General features: G+C 40.9%; 1 protein-coding gene across 1 annotated transcript in view; it reads left to right on the forward strand.

Moving 5' to 3' along the window:
• The window catches only part of MGAM2 (maltase-glucoamylase 2 (putative)), an 84,219-nt gene that overhangs the window by 54,271 nt on the left and 10,821 nt on the right, over nucleotides 1-19,127 (forward strand). Inside the window, 15 exon segments of the mRNA XM_014546707.1 lie at nucleotides 253-349; nucleotides 805-917; nucleotides 1,836-1,961; nucleotides 4,051-4,179; nucleotides 5,699-5,850; nucleotides 6,714-6,870; nucleotides 7,611-7,695; nucleotides 9,050-9,188; nucleotides 14,993-15,126; nucleotides 15,400-15,434; nucleotides 15,537-15,653; nucleotides 16,227-16,375; nucleotides 16,483-16,567; nucleotides 16,960-17,016; nucleotides 17,825-17,949. Of these exon segments, the coding sequence (XP_014402193.1) occupies nucleotides 253-349; nucleotides 805-917; nucleotides 1,836-1,961; nucleotides 4,051-4,179; nucleotides 5,699-5,850; nucleotides 6,714-6,870; nucleotides 7,611-7,695; nucleotides 9,050-9,188; nucleotides 14,993-15,126; nucleotides 15,400-15,434; nucleotides 15,537-15,653; nucleotides 16,227-16,375; nucleotides 16,483-16,567; nucleotides 16,960-17,016; nucleotides 17,825-17,949 (1,700 nt within the window).

Genomic DNA, 19,127 nt, shown 5'->3' on the forward strand with positions numbered 1-19,127 from the left:
GTGTGTGTGTGTGTGTGTGTGTGTGTGTGTGTGTGTGTGTGAGAGAGATAATAAACAAGGAGGGCATGGAGGGGGGTGGCACTTAGCTTTTTACTTGGGGTGGAAGGAAGGGTCAAGGAATTTTTCATAAAGGACATGACATTGTGCTAAATCTTCAGTGTTGAGTAGGAGTTGGCTGTTTGGGTTATGAGGAGGACAGAATTTCTTGGATTTTCTCTTTTTGTTACTTATCTACTCCCATGACTCTCCCAGTTCAAGAAGAATTCCTATGGTGTCCACCCCTACTACATGGGACTGGAGGAGGATGGCAATGCCCATGGAGTGCTTCTGCTAAACAGTAATGCCATGGGTAAGATAAAGACAGTTTTCCTGCAGCCACTTTATCAGAATCTGGAATATCAATAGAAATAAGAAAGTTCAATGGCCAGGGAAATGGAACACATAACCCGACCTTTTATTTATTCATTTATCTATGATTTATTAAAATCTCTAGGCCAGGTATTGGGAATAAAATTTTGACTAAACATGGTCTCTACTTTGGTATGACCTTGTTTGACTTTGCCACTTTAATTCCCTTTCACAGAACATTATAAAAGGTTGAGATTGAGATTGTGTTTGGGTACCTGAAAATCCATCTCTGATTCCACAGCATGAAAGAAGACTTTCCAGAGGAGGTGGGCTCTAAAGGAAGAGAGTGAAAATAGCAAATATTAGGGCAGAGTCCTTGTCTTGGTAATTTATAGTTCTCAAGATGCTCCTCATGTTTGTATGTGTGTGTGTGTGTGTGTTTGTTTTTTTTAACAGATGTGACATTCCAGCCTACTCCTGCCCTGACATACCGCACCACAGGAGGGATTTTGGACTTTTATGTATTTTTGGGGCCAACTCCCGAGCTTGTAACTCAGCAATACACTGAGGTCAGAATTCATTGTATTCATTAATTAACCATCCAAGGCTTATTGGATATTGCACATTCTTAGCACTGAGAAAAGCCAATTTTATTTTATTTTATTATTTTTTTAAAGTATATTTTATTGATTTTTTACAGAGAGGAATGGAGAGGGATAGAGAGTTAGAAACATGAATGAGAGAGAAACATCGATCAGCTGCCTCCTGCACACCCCCTACTGGGGATGTGCCCGCAACCAAGGTACATGCCCTTGACCGGAATCGAACCTGGGACCCTTCAGTCGGCAGGCCAACGCTCTATCCATTGAGCCAAACCAGTTAGGGGGCCAATTTTATTTTTTACTAGAGGCCTAGTGCATGAAATTTGTGCACTGGTACGGTCCGTAGCAGCTGCTGGCTGCCAGCCGGGTACTCCCTCTCTTCTCTCCCCACCTCCGTTCCTGGCTGCCTGCCACTGCCACCACTGATGCTGGCTGGGGCCTCAATCTTTTCCCCTTGCTAGCCTCACCCCCTTGTTGAACTCCCAGACAACTCCCGGTCGAGGGGACAGTTTGCATACTATGTTTTTATTATATAGGATGGTCCTTGAGTATTCCTACTACATTATCACAATTTTTTATGAGAGTAGGGTTTTAGTGTTAAAGGATATTAATATCCCATATGTCTCTTAATTATTTGCTATAAAATCTTTCTAAGAATCTCTAATCAGTAATAACCACTGAATTTTCAGGTTTCTTAGAGGGGAAGCTCTAGGATATAGAGAGACTTTCTATCATTCTGCATCTCCATAATTGTTCCACATTTATGAGACCTCTTAGATCAGACAGGCAGTAAGTAGAAGTGCTGAAGTTGCTTCAAGCATAAGCCAACTATCTTTTTTTTTACCCTAAGAATCTACTTGGATCCGTTTTTCTTTTTTATTCTAGTTGATTGGTCGGCCAGCAATGATTTCATACTGGGCCTTGGGATTCCAGCTGAGTCGCTATGGATACCAGAGTGATACTGAAATCTCCAATTTGTATGATGAAATGGTGGAAGCCCAGATTCCCTATGTATGAAGCCTTCACCCTGCCTGTGGTTTAATTAGTTATGGGAACTTATGGCTAATTATAAATTGAAAACATCTTCATAGACATTACTGATGACTACTTCAGTACAAAGAAAATGTAGCTATGGAGCTAATCTTATATGGAAACATTGCTTTTCAAATTTAAGTCACAGTACCCTTTTTAAATCAAGAGTTCAAAATTGAGGGCATACATTCATCAGAAATTAGCAAAGGATACTGTTACTTACTACCTCTTGCCAGAAATATCCTACAGTAACCATGGTTAGTCATAAGCCATGACTTTGGAGACTTCTAAGAGAGAATCATATCAAGATTATGACAATTTTAGGAGACTATACTGTGATTATTTTTGGAGAGGGTGAATATAAAGTGACAATATGAAAAAAAGGAGATAAATTCAAGCCTTCACTTTGACTTAAATACAAATACTCATATATGCATTTCCCACAATGAAACATAGCCCCTAGAAGTGCAGTCAATTACTGTCAACAAACAGAATTCCACACATAGCATGTTCATTCTCTCTTATAATAGTCAAATTCTCATCACATATTTTCTTTCTCTACTTTTAACTCACCTCCTGAGATTTGGAGGACAATTAATGATTAGAAGATGAGAATAAATTATTACAATGTCCTCATCAAAGATAATTTGAAACATTCATCCAGACTTATTTTTTCTTTTCAGATACTATTATGCTAGATATTCCTAAATATAAATTAGAAAAGATAGGAAAATGAAAAGATGAAAAAATTTCATAGATTTATCTGGCCAATGCAACCAATGTTAATAATATGTTGGTTCATTCTTTTCTAAGTTTTGACTTATGCACAAGTCTCTGCTCCCTCAAACAAGTTTTACCTAGAGCAGTGGTTCTCAACCTTCCTAATGCCGTGACCCTTTAATACAGTTCCTCATGTTGTGGTGACCCCCAACCATAAAATTATTTTTGTTTCTACTTCATAACTGTAATTTTGCTACTGTTAGGAATCGTAATGTAAATATCTGATATGCAGGATGTATTTTCATTGTTACAAATTGAACATAATTAAAGCATAGTGATTAATCACGAAAACAATATGTAATTATATATGTGTTTTCCAAAGGATCGCGACTCACAGGTTGAGAACCGCTGACCTAGAGTCTTAAGACAATATAGGTGATTGCCACCTTTAAGCTAAAGAGAAACATCTCTTGTTTCAACTGAATATTAACCACATAGCCATCATTCAACAATCTTGAATTGGGTACATTTCATGTGCAGAAACCTAGGTTGGTTGGCATTGTATTGAGAAAAGAGAAGGAAAGATTTTCATCTCAAAGACCATCCAGACAATTGGAGATGGAGGAAATAGTATATACATTTTAGAATGCTATAAAATAATGTAGTTCTTTTTATTTATTTATTTTTAATATATTTTATTGACCTTTCACAGAGAGGAAGGGAGAGAGATAGAGAGTTAGAAACATCGATGAGAGAGAAACATCGATCAGCTGCCTCCTGCACATCTCCCACTGGGGAGGTGCCCGCAACCCAGGCACATGCCCTCGACCGGAATCGAACCCGGGACCCTTCAGTCCGCAGGCCGACGCTCTATCCACTGAGCCAAACTGGTTTCGGCTAGTTCTTAAATGTGAATAAATTTAATCAGGTTTACTGGAGGAAAAAAGAGAAAACAGGTATACAATCTTGTTTCTCAGGGGAGTCTGCTTTTTACCCTTGAACATTTAGCACTTTTTTTTGATAGGCTTACCATGTTTGAGATTTGAAGAGTGGAAAAGACATGAACTGAGGGAAGGAAAGGGGAGAGAATTCCAGTGTGTGTGTGTGTGTGTGTGTGTGTGGGAGAGGCAGAAGCAGAAGGAATGGGAACAGGTGATCTGTATGCAAGAATCAGATAGCAAATTTAATCAGCAGAATTGACAAGTGGGTCTAGTGGAGTAATGAGGTAAATTTGGAGGGGCCTGGACTGGGGTCTACAAGCAGCAGACCTGGAGTCTGGCAGAGGAGTGTGTGTGCCCTGAGGTTATTGTTGCAGGACCCCCCAACACCTTGCTTGCCCTTCCTCTAGGATGTTCAGCATGTAGACATCGATTACATGGACCGGAAGCTGGATTTTACCCTCAGCACCAGCTTTCAAAACCTTAGTCTGCTGATGGAGCGAATGAAGAAAAATGGCACAAGATTTGTCCTTGTTCTGGTAGGTACTTATAAGGCTTAAATCTCATTTTTTTTGTGTTCATGTTTTAAAAATAGCACCATTGAAGGAAATGAGATGAAGAGTATAGGACAATTCCCTGTACATTTTTGCCACTTCCTGTGGATCTATAATTACTTTTTTAAGTTTGAAAAAGCAAATAAAGGAGGAAAAAACAATAAAAAGGTTTTTTAAAAGATGATTCTTTACAATCTTTATTTTTAATGACTGAGTATAATTTATTGTTACTGTTCTCTTGATAGAATCAGAAGAACTGTGGGCTAAAACACTGAATATAGCAGCAATAAAAAAAGTCCCTCTATTTCAGGCTGTGCCTTAGCATAGCTGTATTTTAGTCTTGTCTTTACTGTGGGGTTTTCAAAAACCTGGTTTGTCATCACCCAGCAATGGTGAGGCTCAGGGGACTTATTTCTTCTTAATTAAATTCACAAACAACCTAGTGAAGGTCCAGAGGACCAATTTATTATTTCACATTGGAAGTTATATCTTTATTAAATACAGAAGTAGTTACCTACAAATGGTCCTCTCTTATAGCTTCCAAAAATTAGAGCATTATTTGCTGACTTTTGTTTGTCGGTTCATTCATTCATTCAAGTATTTGTTAAGCCTTGGGTCTTTGAAAATTACCATTATAAAAGGTGTGTGTGTGTGTGTGTGTGTGTGTGTGTGTGTGTGTGTGTGCTTGCAATCTAAATTCATTTAGAAGACAATGTCCTTACAGGGATTATATAATACTAGAGGCCCAATGCATGAAATTCATTCATTCATAGGCCTGGCTGGCGATCAGGGCCAATCTGCGGGGTGACCAGTGGGATGATGGGGGTGGCCTCCCCTGGCACTCACCTTGGCTGGCCTGGGGCCTGCAGGCTGGGGGCAGCTCCTGTGTTGAGCTTCTGCCCCCTGGTGGTCAGTGCACATCATAGTGACTGGTTGTTCCACTGTTAGTTAATTTGCATATTAGGCTTTTATTATATAGGATTGGAGGAATACAACCAATTAATAAACATTAAAAATATAATTTTAGGCAGTAATGATTTATATGACAGTTGTGAAATAGAATACTATTATAGAAAGTAATTGGGGCAGGTAAAGGATGAAGTTAATGGGAAGGCCACTTTAGATGGACAGTCTGGCCACAGAATAGAAGAAAGAAGTTTCACATTTTTAGGGAATATTGCTATGACACTATTGAAATACAGTAAATTACCTTTCTCTATGCGAGGGCAATGTCTTGTTAACCTAGTTTCTCTCCAGGAATTTTTTTTCAAACATTAGCATGCTCCCCCGCCCCCCTTGGGTATTTTATAGAGAAAATCAATATATTCTTTTACTCTCAACTATCCAATAGACATAGGCAAATTAACCTGGGTTGTATTTTTGTTTGTTTGTCTATTTTGAAGTTTACCATTTCTTTCTGTACCATGAATTGTTCACATTTTGGAGATCATTTTTCTTAGAAATATTTTTCTCATGTTTTCTGTTTTAAACCCTTTTGTTTCAGAATCCAGGCATTTCTCGCAATGAGACCAAGTATCTCCCATTCACCACAGGGCAGGAAAACAATGTATTCATCAAATGGCCTAACAGCAGTGACATTGTCTGGGGAGAGGTAAGGATTGGGAGGAGATGCCTATAATTAATCAGCATCACAATGTTTTGATTGAAAGAGGCTCTTCATAAATCTTAGCAAAATGTATTGGGTAATTTATAAATTATGAATGAGTAGAAATCTGTGTGATACTGATTACTTAATGAACATTCATGAGACCAAGGTCAAAGGTCTAATCCTCTATCAGTGAGTTTTGTTTTATTGCCTGGAAATATTCTGGCGTTCCACCCCTTATGTATGCCAGCTGGTCATTTAACACCCGTAAATAATACCTTTGAGAATGGCTCTGAAATCTGTGTCTCCCAGTCACCCATACCCAAGATGTGTACTCATCTTTGGCCTATGATGCTTAATCAGCCATCATATTTAAATGAATCAATAGATCTTATGTATTATCCTCCTTCTTTTGTCTCCTTTAATTCCTTTTTTGGGCCCCAGTTGGTTGGTTTATGGCAACAAGATTTGAGGTGATACTTGTCTTTCTCTGATTGGCTTATTTTGCTTAAAATAATAATCTCCAGTTCCATCCATGCTGTTGCAAATGGTAAGAGATCCTACTTCTTTTTACAGCTACATAGTATTCGAGTTTCAATGAATTGTCCACATGTAAACCAGTTAAAATGAGTAATGTCTTTCATCTCAGCACTTGATGTCACATCAGCTTGTAGCTCACTCTGTAGCTCACTTTTCCCTGGATGACTGGTCTCCTTCATTTGACCAATGTAAAAAAAAGCATCTGCAGCTCTAAAGCCTCCTCTGATCTCTTTGTGTCCACAGTAAATTCTGTGAAGCAGCAGCAGAAGTGGGTTAGGTCTCACAGTGGTGGGGGGGATGAGAGGAGGGTGGCAGTACTTTGCACAAGCACCTCCCCTTCCTAGTCCCCACACTCCCCTTCCTGAACAGGCAGAGACCCAGTGTGAGAGCCTGTGTTACTCTTCCAGATGTACAAAGCCCACATTGCATATCCTGACTTCCTGCGTAACAGCACAGCTGCTTGGTGGAAGGAGGAAATAAAAAAGCTTTACACAAACCCAAAGAGCTTGAAGTTCGATGGACTGTGGATCGTAAGTGCATCCTTAGCGTGTTTTCTTTGGAAATGCTAGAAGTACAAGCACGAGGAGGCAATTCAGAAACTAGCAAAGCAGGTAGCTAGGGCTGGAGGAGTGAAAGAGAGGGATGCTGGTACAGAATGGAGGTGCTGGGACCACCAAGAGGAGCAGAGGGAGTTGTAGGTCTGCCCAGGGACATATTGGGTAGAGGACGTTGGAGACTAATGGGGAGACATGCCACCACTAGAGATGATGCCATATGAAAAGGCACAAATATCCTGTCTTCTCTTAGCTCCCATCCTTTAATCTCTTGCCACTGCCTCCCATTGGCCAAACCTCCCCAGAAGCCAACAGTAAGGGAGCCTGAGAGACCATCCGTGATACAGCAGACCTAGGGGCAAGAAGGCCTGAATCTGAGGTGAAATAGATGCTCACCACAGTGCTGGTAGAGAGTCTTCCGAGGGAATGGTTTCAAAGGCCTGTTCAGATATTTGTTATGCATGTCAGTTGGGCATACGACCAGGGCTTCCTGAGATGTCTCTGGGACATGTGTCCAAGGCTCTTCTATTTGTGTGTCTCGAGGGATGGGAGGCATAGCAGCATCCCAGTTTCTTCCCCACGGAATCAATGAAGCAACCAGCTGTGTGAGAGTTTTAATAAGATCCTTGTGTCTCTAGGAGGGCAGTGTTCTCCTGAGCCAAGGACACTCTGTCTCCTCTGACATCATGGAATCTGTTTTTGCTAATTCATTTTAGGATAAGAATGAGCCATCAAACTTTGTGGATGGATCTGTCAGTGGCTGCCGTGATGAAATTCTTAATAAGCCACCGTATATGCCATGTATGTAAAATGATTGCTTCCTTAAATTACTGCCCTGCTCAAAACCCCTTACGTTTTCCTCTTGTTGTCAAAGTGAAGCCTCATTTTGGAGAGAGAAAACACTCTTAAACATGAGATAAAAATCCCAAATAGAATAACCTTGAATAAGTACAAATACATAAATTATGGATCAAGCATAGAAATAATGACTTGATGTGGTATGAAAGAATCCAAGCAATGAATGGTACATCTGATTAAATCTATAACTATGAACTGATTGCTAAAACTTTAAGTAACCCCCTACACACACACACACACACACACACACACACACACACACACACACACTTTCGATTAGAGAATGAAAATCTAGTCCCTGCACTCTCTCTGCCTGTGTTCACAGACACTTGATGAAGGGCATGCCCAGGTTGTCCTATGGTACAAACAGCAATAGAGACTACAGGACCTGGGGATCAAAGGCATCTCAGAGAGTTGAACTCTCTCACCTTACAGAAACATGAGAAGGAAGTGACTCACCTTCCTACAAGCACTATACCAGTAATTTTGGGGATGAAATCTGGAATCCAAGTTTTTTAATGTCTACATCATTGCTATGTTTCCTATTGTTTGGTAATTCCCTTTCTTCCTCTTTCCCTCCCTCCCTCCCTCCCTCCCTCTCTCCTGCACATCTCCTACTGGGGATATGCCCGCAACCAAGGTACATGCCCTTGACCGGAATCGAACCTGGGACCCTTCAGTCCGCAGGCCGACGCTCTATCCACTGAGCCAAACCGGTTTCGGCCCTCCCTCCTTTTTCCTTCCTTCCTTCCTTCCTTCCTTCCTTCCTTCCTTCCTTCCTCCCTCCCTCCTTCTTCCTTCCTTCCTTCCTTCCTTCCTTCCTTCCTTCCTTCCTTCCTACCTTCCTTTTCCTTCCTTCCTTATTTTCTCCTCTTCCCTTAATGTAAGATTTGTGTATAGGCAAGTATTGACAAATCAGAATGATTTAGCAAGATGAATATAAAGTTGGTTGAAACAAGATTCATTCCCTTGAGAACATTACCATCTAGTGGAAGATACAGTCATAAAACAGAAGAGTGTATGATGCTGATAAAGGAGCATGGATCATACTCTATAAATGTTAGAGTTGGAGCATAAAGAAGGATGCCTTTACCAGCTCCATTCCCTGCCCTTATTCTTCATTAGTTACAAGGTCACAGAACATGGTTGTTTTTATTAGACAAAAGAAATTCTTGAAATTGGAGCTGCTACTGGTGATGAAGGTGTTGTTTGAAAGAGAGCCATGCCAAGATGATGGGCATTTCTAGTGAATGTGCAGATCAAGTTGTTCAGAATATAACTCAGCATTTCCTCTTAGATTTGGAGTCCAGGGACAGGGGTCTCAGCAGCAAGACCCTGTGCATGGAGAGCGAGCAGATCCTGCCCGACGGCTCCCGGGTGCGGCACTACGATGTGCACAGCCTGTACGGGTGGTCCCAGACCAGACCCACATACGAGTGAGTATGCTTAGTCACTGTCAGAAGGGTCATTTTCCACACTGTTACTTTTGTCTTGTCATATATAAATAAATAAATTATATATATTAAATGGATGAATGTCAAAATAGCAGGAGTGGTTTCCTAAGCAGCCATACCACTTCTGAGTTGTATTAACCAAGTAGGTTGCTAAATTCACCTGTTTAAAATGTGCAGGTACACATATGATTTCACTTTTATGTGGAATCTAATGAACAAAATAAACTAACAAACAAAATAGAAACAGACTCATAGATATAGAGAACAGACTGACAGCTGTCAGAGGGGCGTGGGGTTGGGGGGCTGAGTGAAAACTATGAAAAGATTAAGCAAAAACAAAAAACAAAACTCATAGACACAGATAACAGTGTGGTGATGACCAGAGGGAAGGAGGGGTGAGGAGAGGCAGAAGAGGGTAAAGAGGGGATAAATGGTGGTAGAAGAGGACTTGATTTGGGGTAGCGAACACACAATAAAATATACAGATGATGTATTATAGAATTGTACACCTGAAACCTATATAATTTTATTAACCAAGGTCATCCCAATTAATTCAATAAAAATAAAGTGAGCAGGTGCTGATAATTGCTATAATGGAAATCTTACTACAATATATAAATGTATCAAATTAATGTTGTGCAGCTTAAATTTATACAATGTTATATGTCAAATACACTTAATTTAAAAAATAATGTAAACAGTTAGGCTGTATTTAGTATATTCATAGAATTGTACAGCAATAACTACAATCAAATTCTAGAACATTTTTTAACATCCTAAAAGGAAACTCTATACCAACCCTATAGCAGTCATTTTCTACCATTGTCCCTACCTTCTGACCCTGAGCAACCACAGATCTACCTTCTATATACATAGATTGCTGAATCTGGACACTTCATATACATGTAAATGGAATCATACAGTAGGTTGCCTTTTGTATTCTTTTTTCAAGGTTTTTTAAAAATTATTCTGGGTGCTTTGCAATTAATATGAATTTTAGGATTAGCTTGTCAATTTCTGCAAAACAGTAACAGGGATGTTGGTTGGGATTGCACTGAATCTGTAGAGCTATTTAGGGAGTATTTCCATCTTCATAATAGTAAGTCTTCTGATCCATCAGCATGGGATGTCTTCCCATTTCTTTAGATCTCATTTCATTTTCTTTCAGCAATGTTTTATAGTTTTCAGTGTATATATTTCTGACCATTATTTTAATTTAATTTTATTTGTTTTATTTTTATTCAAAAATATTTCATGTTGACATTATTGCAGGAGTCCTCCCTTCTACCAGCACTTCCTTTTCCAACATCCACCCTCCCCCACCTACCTCTTCCTTAGCTTTTACCAAATTATTGTCTGTGTTCATGGGTATGCATATATCTCCTTTAGCTAATTCCTTCCCTTCTTTGTCTAGCCATTATTTTTAAAAAATATTTTTCTACTCCTTTCTCTTTCTTTTCTCTTTCTCAGAGTCCAATTATATGTATGTTGGTACATTTGATGGTTTCTCAAATTCTGCTTACATTTCTTCATTTTTACTTCTTTTTGCTGTTCAAACTGGATCGCTATCTTCAATTTTGCTGATTCTTTTGTTATCTAGCTCACATCGGATGTTGAGCTCAGTCTCTTCAGTAAATTTTAGTTATTTTATTTTTCAACTCCAGAATTTCTATTTGGTTCCTTTTTAAACAAGTTCTGTCACTTTATTGACATCCTCTATTTAGCAGGAAATCATTGTCATACTTTCTGTTAATTATTTAGATATGCTTCCTTTAAGCTCTTTGGACATGTAATAACTAACTTATAGTCTTTGTCTACCAAGCCCCTCAATAACATTTTCTGTTGGTTGTTTTTTCTTTTCTTGTGTATCTGACATACTTTCATGTGCTTTTAAAAAATTTTTTAAATTTCTTTATTGGTTAAGGTATTACAAATGTGTCCTCATCCCCCCATTAACCCTCAACTCCTCCCCCCCACTCCTGCTCTCAACCCCCTGTTGTCTGTGTCCATTGGCTTGGCTTATATGTATGCATACAAGTCCTTTGTTTGATCTCTCCCCCTTACCCCCACCCTCCCCTCCTTTCCCTCTGGGGATTGACAGTCTGATCACTGTTTCTCTGTCTCTGGATCTGTCCCTGTTCATCAGTCTATGTTGTTCTCTATATTCCACAAATGAGTGAGATCATGTGGTATTTATCTTTCTCTGACTGGCTTATTTCACTTAGAATCCACTCATCTGCTGATGGGCACTTAGGCTGTTTCCAAATGTTAGCTATGGTGAATTGTGCTGCTATGAACATAGGGGTGCATATATCCTTTATGATTGGTGTTTCTAGCTTCTTGGGATATATTCCTAGAAGTGGGATCACTGGGTCAAATGGGAGTTCCATTTTTAGTTTTTTGAGGAAACTCCATACTGTTCTCTCTTCATGTGCTTTTGTTTTGTTTTGCATGACTTAATGTTACATAATGCACTGTAACAACTCTGGCATAAAAGCTACCTTGTTTTTGTTGTTGCTCTTTTTGTTTTTTCACTTGTTGCTTATTTGTTTAGCAGCGTTTCTGTCTAACTCTGTATATTCTCAGTTCCCCTGCAGTTTGTGGCCACTGAATTCTTCAATACCCTCTTTTTTAAAAGTTCTCTTTCAATTCTTAAGCCTGGCTTCCTTGGATACCGTTGGATATTATTCAGTATAATTCAGTGATCAGATAATGATCAGTAGGAAAGTTTCCTTTGTCAAAGCAAAACTTTCACTGGACAGTTAAACAGACCAGGAAAACTTTATTCAAGGCTATTACAATAAGAGAGAGAGAGAGAGAGAGAGACCAGAACTCAATTTGAACTCAACTTTATTGAAACAAATGTTGGAGAGGTATTTTTTTTTTGCTGGTATGTTTTTTTTAAAGAATTTTTATCGATTTTTAGAGAGAGGGGAAGAGATAGGGAGAAAGAGAATGTGAGAGCAGAGCATTGATCTGCTGCCTCCTGCACGCCCCCTACTGGGATTGTGTCCTGACCAGCAATCTTTCAGTGCATGGGAAGATGCTTAACAGGGCTTTTTAAAAGATTTTTTTATTGAAGGTCTTAAGAGTTCTTGACAACTGGAGTGGGGCATTCATAGGTTTCCTGTGTTTGCTAATTGGCCTTACTCGAAGGAAAAGTTAATTGAACCTGCTGTCATGACAGGAGGTTTTAACTTGGAGCAAGGAGACCCTGCTGAAGTTATGCTCCTTGTCGCCATTATAGAGACTCTGGACAGGGCACTGTCTTCCTTGCTGATTACATTTCAAAGGGAGAGCTCCCAGGTCCCTGGGAAAGACTTATTTGGGTTGTAAAACCAGAAAAAGTCTGAGTCTTTTTAAAAGATTTATATCTCAAAGGGTTACAGAAAGAAGTTCCAGTTAAAATTTTCTAAACTAAATGCTCTAAAGCAGTGGTTCTCAACCTGTGGGTTGCGACCCCTTTGGCGGTCGAACAACCCTTTCACAGGGGTCGCCTAAGACCATCCTGCATATCAGATATTTACATTATGATTCATAACAGTAGCAACATTACAGTTATGAAGTAGCAATGAAAATAATTTTATGGTTGGGTCACAACATGAGGAACTGTATTTAAAGGGCCAGAAGGTTGAGAACCACTGCTCTAAAGGGAGGTCAAGGTCTGGTTCTAGAGTCAAGAAGAAGCCTGCCTAAGGTTTAGTCCAGCTGAGCAAAACGTTAAAGCCATCTTAGTCACCTTAAATGCCTCTATGTCTTTCACCCTTTTGCCAAGGGCATAAGTGGGCACAGCTTCAGACTTCAGGCAGTTTGTAAGACAGCGTTACCTTTCACTGCCTGTTTGAATGCAGCCAGAAGTTAAGTCACTGGAACCTTCTCCTTTCCTGGTTCTTTCTTGGGCATGCACTATGCAGTCTTTACGATCCCCAGGAATATGGAGGAACTTGACAAAGTTCTCTGTGGTGGTGGTGGACACGCTGGCTTCTCCATCCAGCCCTGCTGCTGGCGGTGTAGGCCGATTCCCCAGGACCTCGTCCTTTTTCTGGCTAACATGTGGCTCAATAAACCTTGTTTTCAGAAAAGCTTTTGGCTTTGAACTTTTGTTGTTGTTGTTTGTTTGTTTTTAAAAAGTTTCTAATTCTCTAGGATTTACTTTTAAATTACCAGCCAAGCTTTTGTTTGCCCCAACTGAAACCGCAGCCTGAGCACCTGTGATGTTGCCAGAAAATTGTTGCTGTTTTAGTAATTCCCTGTGTGTGGGTGTTTTCTCTCTCTGCTGAGTTGAGCTCCAAGTCTAATCAAATAGCCACCACACCCTGGGAATGGAGATTTTCCAGGGGACTGGAAGTTAGAAATAAACATTTTATTGTGCCATGGGGATGGAGCTTTTAACAAAGCTTCAAAAAAGGTCAGACCTCTCATTTTGCTGCAAGACTGCTGGCTTTTGGTGCCAGTGAGCTAGGGAAGGGCTGGGCTAGAAATAGACCAAGTTATAATCCCATATAACTCACTGTCTTGCCAAGATTTAGTAGTTTCTCCTGGAGAGACGATTTTTCACTTCTTTCTGTGTCTGGTTAATTTCTAGAGTTCTGAAATGGTCAATAGCAAAGTTGTTCACATCATCCACATCCATCCATCCTTACTGTATACATCCCTGCCTTATGTCAGGCCTTTATTATCTCTCACTCAGACATGTGCACGCATGCATACAATCTCCATCCATTTTGGGATTCACTGTGGTGTGAAATATTGGAAGTCACCTAAATGGGTTCGTTTCCACTACAATAGCTGGCTTCTTTTCCTGACATCATTTATTGAATCAGTCATCTGTGTCTATTGATTTGTAGTGCTGCATTTAGCAAATATTTGTGTTGCCTCATATAATAGCATCTGTTAATTGACTTTCTCTTTTGTTCCACTGATTTTTCTCTCACACGTTTGTATTTTCTGACTAAGGCTGCAGGCAAAGATCCACCTTCAATCAAGAAATACTTAAACATCTTTTCTATATATTTGCTTTTGTGTGCAAAATTGATTCTGCTTTTTGAGGAGTTGCATGGGAGAGTGAATATTACCAAAAAAGCTATAGTCATATATGCTTTTATTTGGATCCCAAATCTGTCTTCTTGCTGTTTAAGTGACTTTTGACTAATTATCTAACTTCTCTGAGCCTCAGTTTCCAAACAGTACAAAATGGTAAAAGGAACCTTTCTTGTGAGGTAGTGCGACAGTACACATGAAAGTAACCGATATAATACCTGGAATAGAGTAATTGTTCCATAATTACATCGGTCCTACCCCCTCTCCCTACTCCCATATGGACAGCTAGTTAACTAGATTTTTAAAAGATTTTTTAAAATTGATTTTTAGAGGGAGAGGAAGGGAACAAAACATTGATCGACTGCCTCCTGCATGCCTCCTACTGGGGATTGAGGCCGAAACCCGGGCATGTGCCCTGACCAGGACTGGAATTGAAAAGGCGACCTCACAGTGCATGGATAATGCCCAACCAACAGAACCACATTGGCCAGTGCTAGATTTTCTTTTAAGAAAGGAAATTTACATTTTAGGTGATGCCATATCTCCAATTGTCTGGTTCTGAAGTTCACTGGGATTCTTAGCGTCACTATTAAATAGCAGATGCTTTCAGGGAAGAAGTTCTCTGGCTAAAATTGAGCCCCATTGCCACCTCATGCTCCAGGCTGAAGCTAGGCTCCTTAATGAAGTTCCATGGATATCAATCCTCAAATTCACTTTCTTCCCCTTCTTTGTTCCCCTCCAACCAGAGCTGTGCAGGAGGTGACTGATCAGCGAGGGGTCGTCATTACCCGCTCCACGTTCCCCTCTTCTGGCCGCTGGGCAGGACACTGGCTGGGAGACAACACGGCTGCATGGGACCAGCTGAGGAAGTCTATCATTGGTGTGTGGCTTATCCCAGGGGCTTCTGCTGGCGGGGAAGAGCCTGGGATGTTTGCTCCTCATCTGCATGGGTTGTGTCTAATCATCATGCTTGTAGACAGCGTGATCAACAGGTGCTGAGTTCTCTATTGGTGTGTGTTTTAATCTATACCCATCTTTTTATTTGTTCATCATGACTGGCCCAAGGCTTTCAAATGGGGGACAAAAGAGTCAGGGCAAACCTACCCTCCCAAAGGACTGCTTAGTCCAACACAGCTATATCTTCTCATTGCAGGCATGATGGAGTTCAGTCTCTTTGGAATACCTTATGTAAGTCATATTGGGGCCATTACTAATGACCCAGTCAGATTCAGTGTGTCTGCACCTACAACAGTCCCACCTCTTGCCCTGATTTTGCCCTGATCTTCTCAGACAGGAGCAAATATCTGTGGATTCTTGGGAAATGCTGAATATGAGATGTGTCTTCGCTGGATGCAACTGGGGGCATTTTATCCATTTTCCAGAAACCACAACACCATCGGGACAAGGGTGAGGCAGCAGTTTATGCCCCAGGTGTTTTGTGTCCTCAAATCACAACTTTCTTTTTAATGCTCAAAAGTATCATAATTATTTGTTGAGAAAACTCATAAAAATCAACAGAATCTCCATTTCTTAAGAAAACCCACAGAGTTAATAAAAAAAAACTATGATTACCAATGATTTTCAAGAATATACTTTTCCTCATCTTTTGGTGGAATAGTTGATAGTGCCCTATGGGGCTGAAATAAAAGAAATTTCCTTTGCCTTTAAAAATAGCGAGTATGTATTTTGCTCAAATCCATCCAAGATAGGTTAGTGCCTCATAGAGACCCATCTCTCTACACATGTGCAGGGTCAAGACTAGACCTGAGCAGGGGACTAAGGAGCCCATGATAGAGAGGAAGAAGCAGGACACTCTAGTTTATTAAGGTGGTGGGAGTGGGGGAAAGGATAGGCTAGAAATGAAAGGAGAAATGGTGTGTAGCCTAACCATGGGACATGTGCCTTCAGGTACTTTTCTGATACCATTAGGATAGAGTAAAAAAGAGGTGATCTGTGTGATATGCTCCTTTATCCCCTTAGAGACAAGATCCTGTGGCCTGGAATTCAACCTTTCAGACGTACTCAAGAAAAGTCCTCCAGACCAGATACACCCTGCTGCCTTACCTCTATACTCTGATGCACAAAGCTCACGTTGAGGGCAGCACTGTTGTCCGCCCTCTCCTCCATGAGTGAGTAGAGCCTGTTTCCCCAAGCAGCAGGTCTGGGCATGTTGTATGAATAACCCTCTGCAACAGTCATAACAATCTGAGTAGACATTTTATGCCTGTTTTTTAAGGTTTAGAGAAGATAGGACAACGTGGGATATAGACCGTCAGTTCATGCTGGGCCCTGCCGTCTTAATCAGCCCCGTGCTGACAAGTGTGAGTTCCCATCATAGATCATAGACCCTCCAATCACATATAGGAAACAGGAAGGACATTTGAAAGATCATCTTGTTCAGCTCACTACTTCTAGAATATTTCAGGGAAATCCTTTTCTTTTTTTGAGGTCTTTGTTAATGAAAACTTAACATCTTCAATTAGCTTCTTGTTTTAATGTCTTGTCACCTTGCATCCTTATAAAGTTGACCTTTTTAAAAAAAATATTTTTCTGTGTGTTTGAAATGAATTTCCTGGGATCTTTCTTAATAAAATTACCCAAACTCTTAAAATCATTAGTGAAATTCCCATTTTTATGTTAATTCTACAGAATTTTAAAAATTAAAGTGACATTATTGAGATATTTGTAATGACCTGTTGGTTTTCTGTTTCAGAACACTTTTGAGGTCCATGCTTATTTCCCCAGAGCCCGTTGGTATGACTATAGCATGGTAAGAACTAACATGTTTTGTGAAGAACCAGGTTGGTCTATGCAGGCTAGGAAGTTGTCTCCTGAATTCCAGGCACCTATTTTATAAAGCAATAATTTTCAACTTTTCAGTCCTGCAAGATTTCTTTAAATAAAAGTGTCCATAAAATGCCCTGGCAGGTGTAGTACACGGTATTGTCCCATGTGCCGAAAAGTTGCTGGTTCAATTCTTGGTCAGGGCACATGCCCAAGTAGAGGGCTCCATCCCCAGTTGGGGGTGTGTGGGAGGCAGCCAATCAATGTTCCTCTCTCACATTTATGTTTTTCTTTCTCTCTCTCAAAAAAAATCAATAAAAAATATCCATAAAAGCATAACTAGGTAAAATCTGATACCCATATCACATTGAGTTCTCCCCCACACCCTACCTTTTCTGGAGAATAAAGAGAAAAGACTAGATTTCCAGAGTTTTCAGCAAAGCTGAAAATCAGAGATTTTCTTTTTCGATTTGCAGTATTTTTAAAAATATATATTTTATTGATTTTTTACAGAGGAAGGGAGAGGTATAGAGAGTTAGAAACATCGACCAGCTGCCTCCTGCACACTCCCTACTGGGGATATGCCCGCAACCATGCCCTTGACTGGAATCGAACCTGGGACCTTTCAGTCCGCAGGCCAACACTCTATCCACTGAGCCAAACCGGTTAGGGCTCAATTTGCAGTATTTTGATAACTTTCCAAAAACACTTCCTTGGGAAGGAAGGACTTGTTGTATAGCATGCATTCATTTCATCCATCTATTATAGATGCTTGCCTGCATTCTCCATTCTAGGAATCTGGCAATACATCGACAGGTGAGTGGAGAATCCTGGAGGCTCCCCTTGACCACATCAACCTTCATATCAGAGGAGGCTACATCTTGCCTTGGCAAGAGGCTGCAATGAACACTCACTCCAGGTAAGAGAGAGAGGCAGTGTCTGATGGCCTCACTTTGACACAGTGAGGCAGCCTCATGGGGGCTGGCCACCTCAACTGGGGCTCTGTGGATAAAATCCAAATCACAGGCAGTTTCACTGCTTTGGTTCTGTGAGTGCCTTCTGAGTGGGACCTGGGGTAGGATGAGTTCATGAAGTTAGGCTTGGGGAGATCATTTATCTGTAGCGCTACATCAGAGGTCCAGGACAAAAATTTGCTGGGGCAGCAGCATATACTTCTTTCTATACTATTAAAAAATTGAGAAATATTGATGAGCTCTTTGATTTGTGATCGCTATACAGGGATTTAGTGCTCACTCCCATTCAGCTTGGGTTGACCCAGAAGAGATTTTATATATATATGAAATAATAAAAGCGTAATATGCTAATTAGATGGGACAGCCGAATGACCTTCCAGTCGTCATTTTGGATGTCCTTCTGGACGAAGCCGCAGCAGCAGGGGCTGAGGCAGAGGCAGTTAGGGGTGATCAGGCAGGCAGGCAAGCAGTTAGGGGCAATCAGGCAGGAAGGCAGAGTGGTTAGGGGCAATCAGTCAGGCAGGTGAGTGGTTAAGGGTGATCAGGCAGGCAGGCGGAGGTTTTTAGGGGCAGTCAGGCAGACAGGCGAGCAGTTGGGGTCAATAAGGCAGGCAGGCAGAGTGTTTAGGGGCGATCAGGCAGGTAGGCAGGTGTGCAGTTAGGAGCCAGCAGTCCCGGATTGTGAGAAGGATGTCCAAGTGCCAGTTTAGGCCAAGTGCCAATTGGGCCTAAACTGGCAGTCAGACATCCCCCGAGGGGTCCCAGATTGAGAGAGGGTGCAGGCTGGGCTGATGGACACTCCCTCCATGCATGAATTTTGTGCATTGGCCCCCCCCCTCTCTCTCTCTCTCTCTCTCTCTCTCTCTCTCTCCTATCTAATAATAGACAAACATGGTAATTAACCGTACCTCCGACACGCTTTCCATTGGCTAGTCAGGGCGATATGCAAATTATCTGCCAACCAAGATGGTGGCCGGCAGTCAAGCAGCTGAAGTGAACAGGAGGCTTGCTTGCTCCAGTGATGGAGGAAGCCAAGGTTCCCCGCCTGCCGCCACCCAGCTCTGAGCTGCACTCTAAGCAACTATGTTGCAATTATAGAAGCTAAACAAAGCCCAGATACCTG

Source organism: Myotis brandtii, unplaced genomic scaffold (assembly GCF_000412655.1).
Source record: "Myotis brandtii unplaced genomic scaffold, ASM41265v1 scaffold455, whole genome shotgun sequence".
Classification (NCBI taxonomy): domain Eukaryota; kingdom Metazoa; phylum Chordata; class Mammalia; order Chiroptera; family Vespertilionidae; genus Myotis; species Myotis brandtii.